The 14,250-nt window shown below is 37.6% G+C and overlaps 2 protein-coding genes across 10 annotated transcripts; one reads left to right on the forward strand and one right to left on the reverse strand.

Moving 5' to 3' along the window:
* Nucleotides 1-220: 220 nt before the first annotated feature.
* On the forward strand, nt 221-3,839 carry LOC131674234 (mitochondrial dicarboxylate carrier). Of its 4 annotated transcripts, XR_009302801.1 has the most exons (10): nt 222-771; nt 1,165-1,251; nt 1,326-1,455; nt 1,813-1,968; nt 2,034-2,200; nt 2,289-2,496; nt 2,576-2,656; nt 2,742-2,798; nt 2,882-3,136; nt 3,224-3,839. XR_009302801.1 is itself a non-coding variant. In XM_058952771.1 (9 exons), the coding sequence occupies exons 3-9, from the start codon at nt 1,354-1,356 to the stop codon at nt 2,993-2,995; spliced, it is 885 nt and encodes a 294-aa protein (XP_058808754.1). In that variant the 5' UTR covers nt 221-771; nt 1,165-1,236; nt 1,326-1,353; the 3' UTR covers nt 2,996-3,839. The 4 variants fall into 4 exon arrangements, 3 of the variants coding, with proteins under 3 accessions (XP_058808754.1, XP_058808753.1, XP_058808752.1); XM_058952771.1 differs by having other exon boundaries at nt 221-771; nt 1,165-1,236; nt 2,882-3,839; XM_058952770.1 differs by having other exon boundaries at nt 221-771; nt 1,165-1,231; nt 2,882-3,839.
* A 1,767-nt stretch (nt 3,840-5,606) lies between these two features.
* Nucleotides 5,607-14,023, reverse strand: LOC131674233 (forkhead box protein J1.2-like). Of its 6 annotated transcripts, none has more exons than XM_058952767.1 (6): nt 13,563-14,023; nt 7,637-7,707; nt 7,315-7,573; nt 6,897-7,075; nt 6,340-6,672; nt 5,607-6,117 (listed from the first exon to the last, which is right to left on the reverse strand). In XM_058952767.1, the coding sequence occupies exons 2-6, from the start codon at nt 7,637-7,639 to the stop codon at nt 6,001-6,003; spliced, it is 891 nt and encodes a 296-aa protein (XP_058808750.1). In that variant the 5' UTR covers nt 7,640-7,707; nt 13,563-14,023; the 3' UTR covers nt 5,607-6,000. The 6 variants fall into 6 exon arrangements, with proteins under 6 accessions (XP_058808750.1, XP_058808746.1, XP_058808745.1 ...); XM_058952763.1 differs by adding an exon at nt 13,295-13,418 and having other exon boundaries at nt 7,315-7,707; nt 13,563-14,022; XM_058952762.1 differs by having other exon boundaries at nt 7,315-7,707; nt 13,563-14,022.
* Between the last annotated feature and the right edge of the window lie 227 nt (nt 14,024-14,250).

The raw sequence follows: 14,250 nt of genomic DNA on the forward strand, positions 1-14,250 counted from the left end.
TGAGGTCAGAACCTTGAATTTGTAAGGTTCAAGTAAACGCGGTCGTTAAACCGACAATGCAACAAAAATGTCGCTCCCGCATTGCTTGGATGTGATTCAAGAACTCCAAGATTTTCTATCTCTTTCTTAGCTGATTGACGAGAATGAAAAGCACGTGATGCTCAGATTACGGAGACGATGCACGCGCGTGTATAAAATACAGTTGGCGTGTGCTATCAATGCGATACAAACACTTGCTGGATGTTTGATTATCGTCTGAAAGCTAATTAAAGTGCAAGTAACAAGTGCGATAGGCTTGTTTAACAGATATGTCATTAAAACGACTATTTCTGATAAAACCATACCTATACTAAGAATAATGTTGTGTATTTTCTACGATACAAGGAACACTTCCTCGCTTTGACAATTATTTTTGAAATGTTTCTTTTATGACGTAAAATAACAATTTGATGTTACATGAGTAAGGAGGTAAAATAGAAATACTTACTATCAAATGAAGTAGGTCATTTGATCGACCTCAAAATCGGCGTATCTCCGATGCGCGAGATATCAATCAATTTTCTAATATTGTAAAATCATTGAATAAACCACCAAATAACACGAGCGTGCGCGCGGGGCCATCAATACCAACATAACTTTGTCCAGCGCGCATCAATCAGTATAGCAGCGAGCCAGCCCGAAAAGTGAAAATATTAGTATAGTCAGTCAGTGGCTAGGCGCTCGCCACGAAGGTTGTCTGTGGTGTTTTCACATCGCGCAAAAGAAAAACACGTAAGTACATACACGTTACTTGCTTTTCTCATACGTTTCTTAGGATCGATTTATCTTTTTCCATTGGAGAATATTCATTGATCGTAGGTTTGATTCTGCGTAGGACATGAATCTATATGAAACATGGAAGTAGCAGCGGCGAAAACGTGCGCGTGATAAACATTTTTTCGTGAAATATGATATGAAATTTTCTTTTCTATTGAGGGATATCATACGATCAATATAAATGAACGGAAGAATGTTGATATGAAGCTTACATTTTATTAGTTTAATAACGTTGAATTTTTTCTATTGAATGCGACAATGTGTTAATGCATGCAGAGAGTCAGTTTAATTATATACAACACCAGCTGTTTATTCAACACATTACAATGATTATTTTTCCATTCACAGAGACCTTCGACACCACCAAAGGTGCCTTTAGCCAGTTGAACATGCTGACTCAACAAAATTCTTACTAGTAAAGTATTTGTAAAAAAAGTATGCTTCTCTTTCAATTACTATTATTGAGTATATCTTATAAATGATCTTTACCCTTCACATTGATATTAAAGGTTCAAAATTGGATGAATTTGTTTCACAATGACAGTGCAAGATAAAACTAAAAAGCTCTCACGATGGTATTTTGGTGGACTAGCATCTGCTGGTGCAGCATGTGTCACTCATCCACTGGATTTATTGAAGGTAAGATTATATAAGTTAAGCTCAAATATCATATTATTAAAAAAAATAAGATCTGTAGTTTTTTGTGATTATTTCTTGTATTCTGTCCTGTATTTTCATGATAATTCTAACTTTGATAAAAAAAATGTTTCATTTATTATTTGAAAAAATAGAAGCAGTAGAAATTTTCCTATTACATTAAAACATAAATAATACAATTTATAGCAGTTGTAAATATTTGTAATGGATATTACTTTTATGATTTATAGATGCATAAGTAATTACACATTGTGTAACTAAATATAATGTCAACCTGAGTGTTTGCGTTGCTGCAATTTTAACTATAATTATATAAGACTAAGTAATATTGTTTTTCAGGTACACCTGCAAACACAACAAGAAGGAAAAATATCAATTGTTAAATTAACATTAAATATAGTGAAAAAACAGGGAATCACAGCATTATACAGTGGACTCACAGCTTCTCTACTGCGGCAATTATCATATTCAACAGTTAGATTTGGTGTTTATGAGGTAATTATATCTGGTATTCACTCTTAACGGCACTTCATGGTTTAAAATAAATTTTGAATTTATAGGTAGGAAAACAATTTATCGAATCACCTGATAATCCAGCTCCTTTTTACCAGAAATTTGTATTGGCTGGTATATCTGGTGCTGCTGGTGGTGTTATTGGTACTCCTGCGGATTTGGTTAATGTTAGAATGCAAAATGATATCAAAATGCCTTTAGAGAAAAGGCGAAAGTAAGTTAAACAGCTACAAAAAACAGTAATTTTCAAATTAATTAATAAGAAATTAATTTCAATGAATGAAAACTTAAATTTTATTTAGTTATACATGGGCTGGAAATGGTATTGTAAAAATAATAAATCAAGAAGGATTTAAAACGCTTTTTAATGGATGTTCTACTGCAACTGGCCGAGCTGTTCTTATGACTATGGGTCAGTTGAGTTTTTATGATCAGATCAAGTTATCTCTTTTGAAAACTAATTACTTCAAAGACAATACTGCAACCCATTTTCTATCAAGCTTATTAGCCGTATGTATATAAAAAATTTGTAAAAAAATATAATACCTTCATAGTAGACAAATTTCATGGTAGATTTTTTATTAAATAGGGAGCCATTGCCACAACTATGACCCAACCTTTAGATGTATTGAAAACTCGTGCCATGAATGCTAAACCTGGAGAATACAAAGTTAGTTTATATATTTGTAAAATGATATAATTCCATACAATTTTTTCAATAGAGTACTAATAGTATTTAATTTTCATTATTGCAGAATATGATGGAAATTATTTTATATACAGCCAAACTAGGACCTGTAGGTTTTTTCAAGGTATATTAATTATATAGTCATATAACGGGATCATTTTAATACTTTATTTTCTAGCAAATATTAATGTGCTATTTCACTTTCAGGGATACGTTCCAGCTTTTGTCCGTCTTGCTCCTCAAACAATTTTAACGTTCCTGTTTCTTGAAAACTTGCGATTGAACTTTGGATTCTATCCACAAGCAAAACCAATGCCATGAATAATGCTTTTTATAAATGAATATCAGATTTGCAACACAAAGCACAAAGATTTTGCGCAAACTTCCATAGTTAATAGGTGATAGCAGTATCACCTTCCGACTGAATTTTGCTTTAAATATTACCATCAGGAATGATTTTTCGTAAGTCTTTTATGAGTAAGCTATTTATATACTGACCATTCTATACGGTTCATAAGGTACAAATACCAATTGAAACTTAATTTTTAGTTAAACCACAGTCGTAAATTACTGTTGGGTGGCTTCCGATAATTATCACATTCCATTGTACCTTCGTTAGATGTTCTAACATGAATATATATTTTTATAGTTGTTTTAATGTGCGAAACAAAACTATTTGCGTGTAAATTAATAATTGTACAATATTGTACATGAATTCTCGATTGCAAAGCTTCTAATCTTGAATAAATTTGCACAATTGTTTGATACAACAAAAAATTTATATTTTGACTTATGCAGCTATTGTATATTCATATATATTTTTTAAATGGGATTCAAAGTACAATAATATATAACAAAAATGGTGGAAATATATGTAGAATAAAGTTATCACTTATTGTGATTTGAAATTTTATGTTTACAAATACTATACTATAATTTTCCGTTAAAGCGTCGTTGTAGAAGTATATTGTAATTGTTAAACGTTTGACTGCGATGCAGTACTCGTATTAAGCGTACAAATATTTTGTTTCCTAATTTAAGAATTAAAGAAGATTAATTTTTACTTATTGTCAAGGCTTTGGAAGTTATACACGTCAGTTATGTAATAAATGATAATATTACTGATTACCTGATTGAAATAAAAAGTAATTGTTTGAATTGACTATTAATGTTTTTTAATTAAAAATCTAATGATTAATGGTTTGTAATAAATTATTCATGAAATATTTCCTTGAATATAGATTCTTTTTATTATAATTACTACTATTACTAATTTTCTACAGTTTCAATTGGAAACACAAAGAAACAGATCTTCAATACACTGTTGATTAAGCATTTTTGACAATTTTACCCTTCGAATAATAATAACAAACATATTTTTATTTGATTCCCTATAAGGCACATAATCCAAATTCATTGCAAATCTTCAAATAAATACAATACACCTTTAGTTTTTAAAATGGCACTCTGGTGATACATATTTGTTTTTTTTTATCAATAAGTATTCTATACGTTACATCCTAATTAATTACATGGAAATTTTATAAAGTTACCTACGATAATATCTCGAAATGAAATGTGATACTAAAAATTGAAGTATTGCATGCTACATTTTACATACAAATTATAGATCAAATTAAAATCAAAAGGAACGTATACTTTTCACGTGTTATTATCTAGATATACGAGTAGGTTTCCTTTATAGTTACAGATGTAACAATAATTTTGGAAGTTATGCACTCATGCAAGTAATTGCTAAAACTCATAAACTACAGCTCAAAATGGAAAAATCTTTCCTGATTATTTCAGTTATTCGCAGCGTAATCTCATGCAATATTATTGATGGCTTGCAATTTTACAGTTAAACAAAATCAATACATTGTGATAAATTAAATATCAATAATAAATAATTTAATTAATTTTTGCACAAATTTCTAAATGATGAAATCCAGAAAACTCTCTAGTTTACGGTATCATTTATACGATAAATAAATTTATCATAGGTGCTTAAATTATTTAATTATATTAAGTTCTTATTCACACTCACTTTTTTAATATGCTTTTCATTTAGATTGTATGAATGAATTGTATGAGCATATCTTACTAATGTTATCTTTGGACGGAGGTTGTAGGGCATACAAGTCTTTTTAGCGACGAAACTTATATTTCAATGTTTTGTTGACTTTATTATGCGAATATCATTAATTAAAAACTACTAAGTTCTATATATTACAAGTTCAATTATCATATCTTTTTTGTCATATTTACAAAATTAAAACTACGACGCATTTTTCATTCAAAATAACAGAAATTAACTTAAAATTTATGTAATATTAAATTTACCGAATATCATTGTTCGTAAAGTTTGACCGCTTTAATGAACTTTATTGACAGAAATTATTCTTATCTTTCAGTTATTATCAAAATTCATTGATACCAATTACTAAAACCATTATATTAATTCATTATTAAAAATTCAACACATAATATAGCCTCAATACCTATATTTACTGCCCTGTGAAACTGAAGATCAAAGTTTCAATCATACAGCATAAAAGAATTGATTGGAGTTTCAGACATTTTCAAACTACTCTTCATTATCAAATAATTACATGTGTAAATCATTATAATCAATCAAAATGGTTTTACGTACATACATTGAAAAAATTCAGTATTTTCCTTTTCATACGATTCATGCCTAATTAGACAGAAAACTTACTTAAGGAGATATTGAAAAAGTTTAGAAGACTTGCAACATCATCATACATCGATACTTATAGTAATAATAATAATAATAATAATAATAATAATAATAATAATAATAATAATAATAATAATAATAATAATAATAATAATAATAATAATAATAATAATAATAATAATAATAATAATAATAATAGTAATTAATTAATTAATGTACAATCCTTGAAAAATCATCATTGCGTTGCTTCGATAAAATTATTTGCACATGAATAAAACAATATCTGATCGTATGGTGAAATCTTAATTATGTATATTAGAAATGTATACGTGATATATAGTTATCCAGTTGATAATTGTCCGAAAAATGAGAGTATTTTATTTAAAACTGAATATTATATTGGCACAAATATACAAAAACTGAAAATTAAATGCAATTTTATTCGTCTGTAGCTATCGCAAATGCTAAAAAGTCAATGATACAAGTTTTTCTATTTTCATTTACTGGACCATAGCATATGTATGGAGTGCGTGAAATATTAACATTTGGAAATAATTATTACCAAAACGTATAAACCGCGGCTCAAGTTTAATAATGGAGTAAAAAATGACCAAGTCAAAGGAGATTAGAGCATGTCAAGAACGGAATTGAAGAGTTCGAGTTGATGCATGTCTGGCACGCCATCGGTCCAAGCTGCACTTTCAATCAACAGATCTGTAAAGTCTTCTTCGCTGATATTCATCTATATAGACAAATGAAAGAATAAATCAGCATTACAATTTACATTTTAGTCGGTCAGGTTCAATTCTAATCCATGAATTGACATTGTCTGACTATTATTAGTCTATTTCACTTAAATTCCACAATCAAAAAGTTATGAAATAAAAATAGTTTGCTACATTTGAAAACCAAATCAATGTTAAAAAAATTAAATTTTATTAACAACAATTATGCCAAAACTGACCTGTGTAGATTCAAGCACCTCAGGCAAAGTGTCTGGTATAGGCGGCGAGACGCTACTGGGAGGCGTCTCGTACAACACCACGCATTTAGGTCCATTATTATTTCCTAAAATCCTGGTGACATGATCAGTTGTGTCTTTGGCCATGGACAAGCGTTGAATTGGCAATGGACGCGAATGTCTCGATGCCGATGAATTGTTACGTCGTCTCGTACGTCGGCCTTCTTCTAGTCGCTCCAAGTCTAATTTCCAGAAACCACCTTTACCAGGCTCATCCTTCGAACGCGGCAACTTTACGAAACACTTGTTCAACGATAAGTTGTGTCGGATTGAATTCTGCGGGCGGGAGATGCGAATGAGTTATTGATTTTCTCAGCAAAGTTAACATTGAATATACTATGAATGATTTCAAAAATTCATGATTTTTCATCACAATAAAAATTCAATTGATGATTAGTTGAGCAGTACTCAACTTTTATTTTTATCGAAATAGTATAGTACTGTAATGTTTAACTGAATTGTACATTAATGATTATGATAGACTTTACTTTCATTCGCACCTGCCAAGCTGGATCTGCCGTTCTGTAGTACATGAATGTTTCTCTGATCCACGCATATATATTGGACAGCGTGACCCTGTTGTTATTTGCGCGCATTGCCAAACAGATCAACGTCGCATAAGAATAAGGCGGCTTCATGTTCGGATCCATCAGATATTTATCTGCATTTTCTGCCATGTCTGTAAAAGGATCAATAGAAGATTATCCCTCAATGATATTCCTGCGGGATGAAGTACGATATAGCGACAAACCAAACCTCTATACATTTTTGAAGTATGAATTTAAATAAACTTGATCAAGTTCACATTGAACAATTAAGATTGCAATATGTAATAGGTTCAATTTTTAAGTAATACTTTTATAAATTTGTTGTGGCGTAGAGAAGGAAAAATTGTAAAAGAAGGAAGAAGAGACGAACCAAGCTGAGCTTTGAGCAGAGGCGACATCTTCTTGGGTTGCTGCCTGGGGGTTGGCCGTGAAGCCGGTGGGGGTGGGGGCGTGGGCGAGCACGGGGGCGTGGGCAGTCCCGAAGCAGTCGTGATATCTAACGACTGAAGCCACGTCAAATTGGTCAGTTCAGCTTCCACGCCATATTTATCCTCGGCAGCGTCCAAAGCCAAAGCTGCCACCGCTGCTGCGGTGGCCGCTGCTTCCGCATTGTCAAGATCCTCTTTCACCTTCAGATCGTCGTTGTTGTTATCAGCCATGTCCGCGGCCATACATCCGTACCTTGTTCTCACCATCTCTCATGACACGCCGATTCCTCTTCTTCCGAGGGTTCTCCTTTTTTTATTGTGTTTTTAGGACTTATCTGCAAGTTCAACGAAAGCTTTCGTACGGTTAATGCATTTCAAATGGATGTTCGTTTGCTTCGAGTGGATTGACATGACATACGTTCACTGACACCAAATTCAAACTTATTCGTTACGTTTTATCGACCGTGCTCAATTTGGAAGCGAATAGAACGTTTCGCGTGAGAACTTATTCAATGAACTGTTCGAACCTTTACGTTTTTCCAAACCGTGTCAAGCTAAAAATCTACAGAACAGCAAAGCCCCAGCAAATAAATCTTGCACGTGACTTTTAATGCCAAAAATTCGCTTAACAATGGGATTGCCACGGTAAAGAATGACGATGAGCGAGAGAACTGCCACGGCGAGCGTCGAGCAAAAATGGAGGGAAAACGTTCTCCATAATGAGCGCCGTATGTTCACCCCCTACGAACGCCAAGTGCGACAGCAGCAGCAGCGGTAGTAGTAGCAATTGGTCTCACTGTACACAACGACTCTTCATTCGCCAACGTTCACTTTGCGCATTGGAATCCTCAGGAGTGTCACGCGCGCTTGCAAAATCGACGTAGAAAGCAATGGTTACCTTCTCCCTCGCAACCGAACCTTGTGATAAACGATTTTCGTCTGTCAAAACTGCCAGTGACGTTTATTCGCGAGCCTCTTGTGGTAGAGGCAATGGAACAAATAGCGAACCGCTTGGCAGAACAACGACACGAGCCTTAGCATGTTCCGAGCTCGACTGAACTGACGTCGGACGCCGGTGCGGTGGAATACACACGCCACTATAGCACGACAGGTGCTGCTGCTACCGGCGCTACGCAGGTGGACCCTGCCACCTTTCGTGCAGCGCGTGCCACCGCCAACGCGCACGGCTCTCCTTCGTGCAGGGACTGGTCCGCGGAAAATTGAGTTGTTTTTTTTTCTCTTTTTTTTTTTAATGCGGCTGCAGGAGGGAAAGACCTTGGAAGTAATTTTTTGTCTTACGGTGCTAGCGATTCGCAAAGGGGAAGTATATTTTGAATTGTCTCGAGTCTAACATTATCCGTAATTAGAATTAGTTGAAGTATCGTTTGACGTTAATTTATTAAACCTTTAGTAAACTGTGGCTGCCGTTTACGCTATATAGTTGTTGATGCCTTCATGGCCTCGAGTGTATTTCAAGTTCATCAGAAAAAATATCAAGCTATCCGCGGGTCGTATAGTTTTGTAGAAACTGAAAACCAAGTTTCGTGTATGACGACAATGTCCCTCCTCTCCTAGCAGTAGCCACAACAGATGTTATTAAAACATAATGACAGCTGAAAGAAATCGAGAGCACACGAGCAAGTCGGGAAAGTCGAATAAATTAGCATAACTTGTCCAGTGCAGCAGCTTTGTCGGGTGGCGTTCAACCGCTGATAAACGTCTAGCACTTTCTTCTGCTTCTCCTCGGCAACCCTCTATACGAGATCTTTGTCGTCTGTCGCTACATATACGTCGCGGTGGGGTCCACAAACGGTCGAGCGATACGTACCTACAAGCCGATGCGGGCGCTTGCTCTCTTTCGCAGATGTGGCTGTCGCCAGCTTGTGACCTTTTTACAGTGCTAGAGGACGCTCCGCAATTTTTCTTCGCACATCAAGTCATATTAACGCACATTTTTTGCAAACTCGTCGCGTGTACAGAGCACGTGACGCGCAATGGAGATCTAGAACGACATCGCGAGCCTCTATATCAAGGCAGAATCGATTGTCTCGCTTTATAGCTGTGACATCAATTACATTTTCCATCTACACTCGACTATACTAGCCCGTGCGCGCGTTTTATCAGCTATACATAGCTCGCGCCGTATGCACATATTATTAACACGTCATTTGCGATTAACACGGAAAGTCGACGGTCTTTTGTATATAGGAACGTTAGGCACTATTGGATAACTAGGACTCTTTCGATGAAAATGCATCGCTTCAAAATTCATTCGACCGTACTGTATCTCATTCCAGAGAATAATTGTCCGAATGATTTAAGCCAAAGGGCCTTCTACCTTCTACCTTCGGCTAATCGAGGCACTGAGCTCACCAGTCGAAACTTGCGCTGCAATTTCGTGATAACGTCCAGGTGCGCTATATAATGCGAAGAGGGTGAGTTTCAATCGTGCTGAAACCGGAAGTTAGCACCGCACTGCGGCCCAATTTGCCTACTGGTCTCTCTCTCTAATTTTTTTTCGTTCGTTGCCTTGGATATATTTTATTGCACGAGATTGAGTTGTTGATATATCCTTTGATCGTTAGTCGATCTTATGGTACATTTCGATTGTCGGTCACTTTCTTGATTTAACCTGATCACTGAGGATTTCAAAATAATATTTTGCAGGCGGACAACCGATTAATAAACTCAACAATAAGCTTCCCTTTTTCTCTCTATATTGCGACAAGATTGTCATAAAAATCACCCTAAAAATGGAGTTCACTTCCGATTCTTCAAATGATCTGTGATTAATGAATATTTGACTGTTGAGTCTATAAATCACTTTTAAATTGACTTATAGTACATTAATCTATCTTAAAGTAAGTCAAATTGTTGATCAATGACACAAAAACTTTCCAAACCGCTATATCTTCCTGTATTATTCACGTAGTGCAACGAGCAAGAGAAAGAAATGTTTAATCTCGTATTATCTGAAAACTGCGTGGAAAGGCGACCATAGCGTCGGCTTGGCTTTCAAGAGTCGGCGGGTGGTAGAGGTGGTGGTGGCCTCCATTGATCGTCGGCGGCCTCGCCAATGGATGTGAGCCTCTCCCGGCCAACGACGCGGACGCGAGCCATTCGTCCGTCGCTGGGGCGTCGCCAGCCGTATATGAGCGCAGACTCCGCAAAACTTGTGTACTTTTTTCCTCTTTTACCCGTCAATTTTCTTTTTTTTTCGGTTCGACGAACTTGACATCTTGATAACGTGGACAACGTGTTTCGTTTTTTCATGTGGGTTGCGTATGTAACTAAATTGTCACTTGCTTTCGTGGATGGAAAGTACGTTTTTTAGAAACCGAATAGTCAAAGAAAGAATATCCATTCGACGTATTTGAACGCGGTGTAGTAATATATCTATCCGCATATATATCTTCAAAGAGGGTGGGACTTGGCCGGACGTTGCGGCGGCGGCCGTTTTCCACTTTACTTGCTGCAGAACGTTATTTCGGGTGGGATGGAGGCGGGAACTCGGCGATGGCTATCTCTGTCTATGAACGGGTTTATTGCTTTACTATCTATTAAATTTCTTTCTCTGTGCAACTAGTATTGGAAACAGATTGCGCCTGTAACCTTATTTGCGCTTATTTTCAAATACTTTCAATTCTCGCAAATTTTTGATGTAAGAAATTATTATGTTAAACGGATTTATCTTCGAGTATTTGATTTAGATAGCTTTGTTACACGTCTATCATATAATCTAATGTAAAAAAAAGTTACTTGCGTTACTGGGTTCATGGAAAGCTTGCATAATGTTATGCGAACACGTCGAAGCAGTAAAGATGTACACTTAGAGTTATAGATGCGAGTGAAGTTCATCGCTGAAGTGCGGCCGACAAAATGTACTTAATAATATCGCTTGTGCAGGCTTGTATATTTATTTTTTCTTCGCAGCATAAAGCGTCGCTGTGTGTATATATGACGCCCACTGGCGAAGGTAGAAAGTAAGACGGAAGACTCGTATCTTTGCCCCCGATCAATAATCTCCAGGAAGATCCAAGACATATACGACTACCGCAACATTCTTTGCCAAGTCTGCATTTTTACTTGTATGTACGTTTTTTCCGTAGTTCCCTCTGTTTGTAATTGCAATTGAGATACATCTTGTAGCTTATTATTTAAGGGTCTTTGCAAGCTTCAATACCATAATGCTTTCAAAAAATAATGAAATTAACTAATGATTTCGTTTAACAAGTTGGCTAGATTCTATGCGCGTAGCATCAAGCAGTAATTTCGAAATCGCCGATGCGTTATAAACAATGCTGCGTTACAATTGTCGACGATCGTTCTACAAAGCCGCCAAATCAATAACGTAGCAGAAGCTTGTCCGCGTGCTTGTAATCAACTGGTGAAAAAGCAAACCGACGCTAGTTGTTTGTGTGTAGCTGATCGGCGGCGGGCTCGCGTCCGCCGATCAGGCGGGGCACACGCGCCTTTTCAAGCGAGGCAGCCGAGCGTTGCCGAGACGCGTGGCTCAGTCATTGCCGTCGAGCGCCAGTATAATAATGCCCACGTCCCGCAACACCATCTGCGCTTCCGCCGAGTGGAAATAATCATAGCCGATTTGCCGTATATCCTGCCTCTAACTCGCTGCTCTTTGTCCTCTCGTTCCTCTTGCTCGCACTGTCGTTAACTATACGCGCTTGATCATCCGTCTATGTCTTTTCGTCTCACGTTCATTAATGCGTCCTGCGCACTGCTACTCGTTAATCGCAAGAGATACTTTTCTTCGCGCATTTTCGCTCGGTGCGTTGTACTCGTCGACTTTAAGACAGAAATTTCAAGAAGAGAAACAGAATAGCCGCGCGATAAAAAGCAACGACGGGGCAGGGGAAAGGTAGGTCTCGCAGACCCCTGAGCAAGTTCGAGCAGGGGGGTACCGACAGTACGAGGGAGAGTGAAAGAGCGTGTGGCCGCGCACCGGCAGCGTTGACGCAGGAGCGCACCTGCCACCTGCCTCGTTCACGTTATGCAGCCAGGTTGTCTGACTCAACCGCCGCCACCCGCTTCCATTTGTTTTCCTATCGTTAGACTTTGCTCCCTCGCTTTCTTTCTTTTAACGTGCCAAGCACTACGTACGATGATCGGTTGGGAATTTGACTTAGGCTGTTTTGCGATGACTATATGCTTACACGCTTCTTTCTAGCTGAATACCGATTGCGCAAAATGAATGACAGCCGATATACTTACTTTCAACTGTTACAGCAGCTGCGTAAATCACTCGTTATGCCAGTGAGCAACGATACGAACAGGATGTAATAAGGCGCACGTGAAAATAGATTCCAAGCTCGTTTGTCGAATATCGACGATTGCATGTCCACATCGACGGTGGCCTACAATCACGGTCCCAAGAAAATAGAACGCGAGTCACCGATTTGAAATTGAAGCAAGCAAGCGCATTTTGCGATGATCTTAACGTCGAACAAAGTTTTCTCGAGCGATAGCTAAACTTCTACTCGTACCAAAGCAGCGACACTTCGGAGCGCAGCTATCAGTGCGACGAAAAGAAAAAGAGCAAAGCTACGAGGAGTGACAAGAAAGCACCCTCGAAGCACGACACAAGCTAGCTATAGTTGCCCGAGAGGCCAGTGAGAGAGCTGCGGCCGGCATAAAATATTCAGATTAATCGATTGCTTCAACTCGCGCGCACAGCGTATACAACACGGCCACTCTATTTCAATGTAAAAGCGGTCGGACCACTGTTTCCTCCGACTTCTTTCATTTAGCTCGTTATTGTGACCATATGGCCCGGCTCTTGGAATTAATTTTCGAGCATAATTCGGCCTGGAGCGGAGCTTGAATCGGTTATAAAGCTAGACAGATCCGTATGTTCGATGGAAAATGTGATTTTCGGTGTGAATTGTAAGATAACAAGATTCTTACCACTTGCTCATCGGCTAATACTTGTCATCATATCAATGTACATCTATGGCTATTTGAAAAACTTGTGATGATCGAGAATCTACTTTTTTCTTGTTTGACGTCGACTGATTATAGAATCTAGCTACTGATTATCGAGAGTATAAAAATGAGATTGGAACGAAGACTAAAAGTTTTAGAATGAGTAGAAAAGGGCCAAAGCTTTTGATCGATACCTAAAGAGAGAAGCTGATAATATAAGAACAGGCTGAAAGTACGATGAAAAACTCACCTTGATTCGATGCGCTATGCGCTTTCAAAGTGATGCTTATCCTGGCGAGCCGTCTAGTGATTACCAGCAATATTTTTCATTGCAAAATCGCAAAGTTAAACATTGGCCAAGCCGGACTTGCAAAGTACTAAAGCTCCACTGCACAGTTTACAAGCCCCGCGGCAGAATGACTAAGTGAAAAAACAACCGACGTCGATATCGCGCAAGCTCTTTTCGGAAGCATTGTCGCTTAGTCAACTTGCTGCAAGCTCGTCCATTTTAAAAGAAAGCCCGATATTCCGTGAAATGAAAGTAAAACCGAATCCACTTATTCGTACAAGGAAAAACTTGCGAGTGTGACGAACGAATTCGTCAACGTCGCACGTACGCTCGTGGCGTAGCGTGAGTTTGGCGAACGTTCGCCGCGACTGAGGGGACGAACGGTCGACAGTGACCAATACACGAGTGGCGCAAGAGCCGCTCGGCGACGCCACATCACCGACGACGCCATATTCTCGGCGTGGTTTAACAGGTGAACCGGTCAGATTATCGATTTTCACCTCCCTCGAGCATTCTATATACATGTAACTACCTGCCGAGGGAGAGATTACAGTGCGCGATGTCGATCTCGATTCTCTTACGCAGGAGGGAGCTTGTCAGAGAGGGAGTAGTTTGATTACCTTGGCTAGCTGCTAGAAGCCATTCGATG

Source organism: Phymastichus coffea, unplaced genomic scaffold (assembly GCF_024137745.1).
Source record: "Phymastichus coffea isolate CEN01 unplaced genomic scaffold, Cenicafe_Pcof_1.1 PCOF00222, whole genome shotgun sequence".
Classification (NCBI taxonomy): domain Eukaryota; kingdom Metazoa; phylum Arthropoda; class Insecta; order Hymenoptera; family Eulophidae; genus Phymastichus; species Phymastichus coffea.

Bases quoted from the DNA above. Each gene is read 5' to 3' on its own strand.
- LOC131674234 (XM_058952771.1), top strand. From the start codon at position 1,354: ATGACAGTGCAAGATAAAACTAAAAAGCTCTCACGATGGTATTTTGGT. The intron at 2,201-2,288 runs GTAAGTTAAACA...AATTTTATTTAG, and splicing joins CCTTTAGAGAAAAGGCGAAA to TTATACATGGGCTGGAAATG. The intron at 2,497-2,575 runs GTATGTATATAA...TTTATTAAATAG, and splicing joins TTCTATCAAGCTTATTAGCC to GGAGCCATTGCCACAACTAT.
- LOC131674233 (XM_058952762.1), bottom strand. From the start codon at position 7,639: ATGGTGAGAACAAGGTACGGATGTATGGCCGCGGACATGGCTGATAAC. The intron at 6,673-6,896 runs GTGCGAATGAAA...TCCCGCCCGCAG, and splicing joins CGGCAGATCCAGCTTGGCAG to AATTCAATCCGACACAACTT. The intron at 6,118-6,339 runs GTCAGTTTTGGC...TTGTCTATATAG, and splicing joins AGGTGCTTGAATCTACACAG to ATGAATATCAGCGAAGAAGA.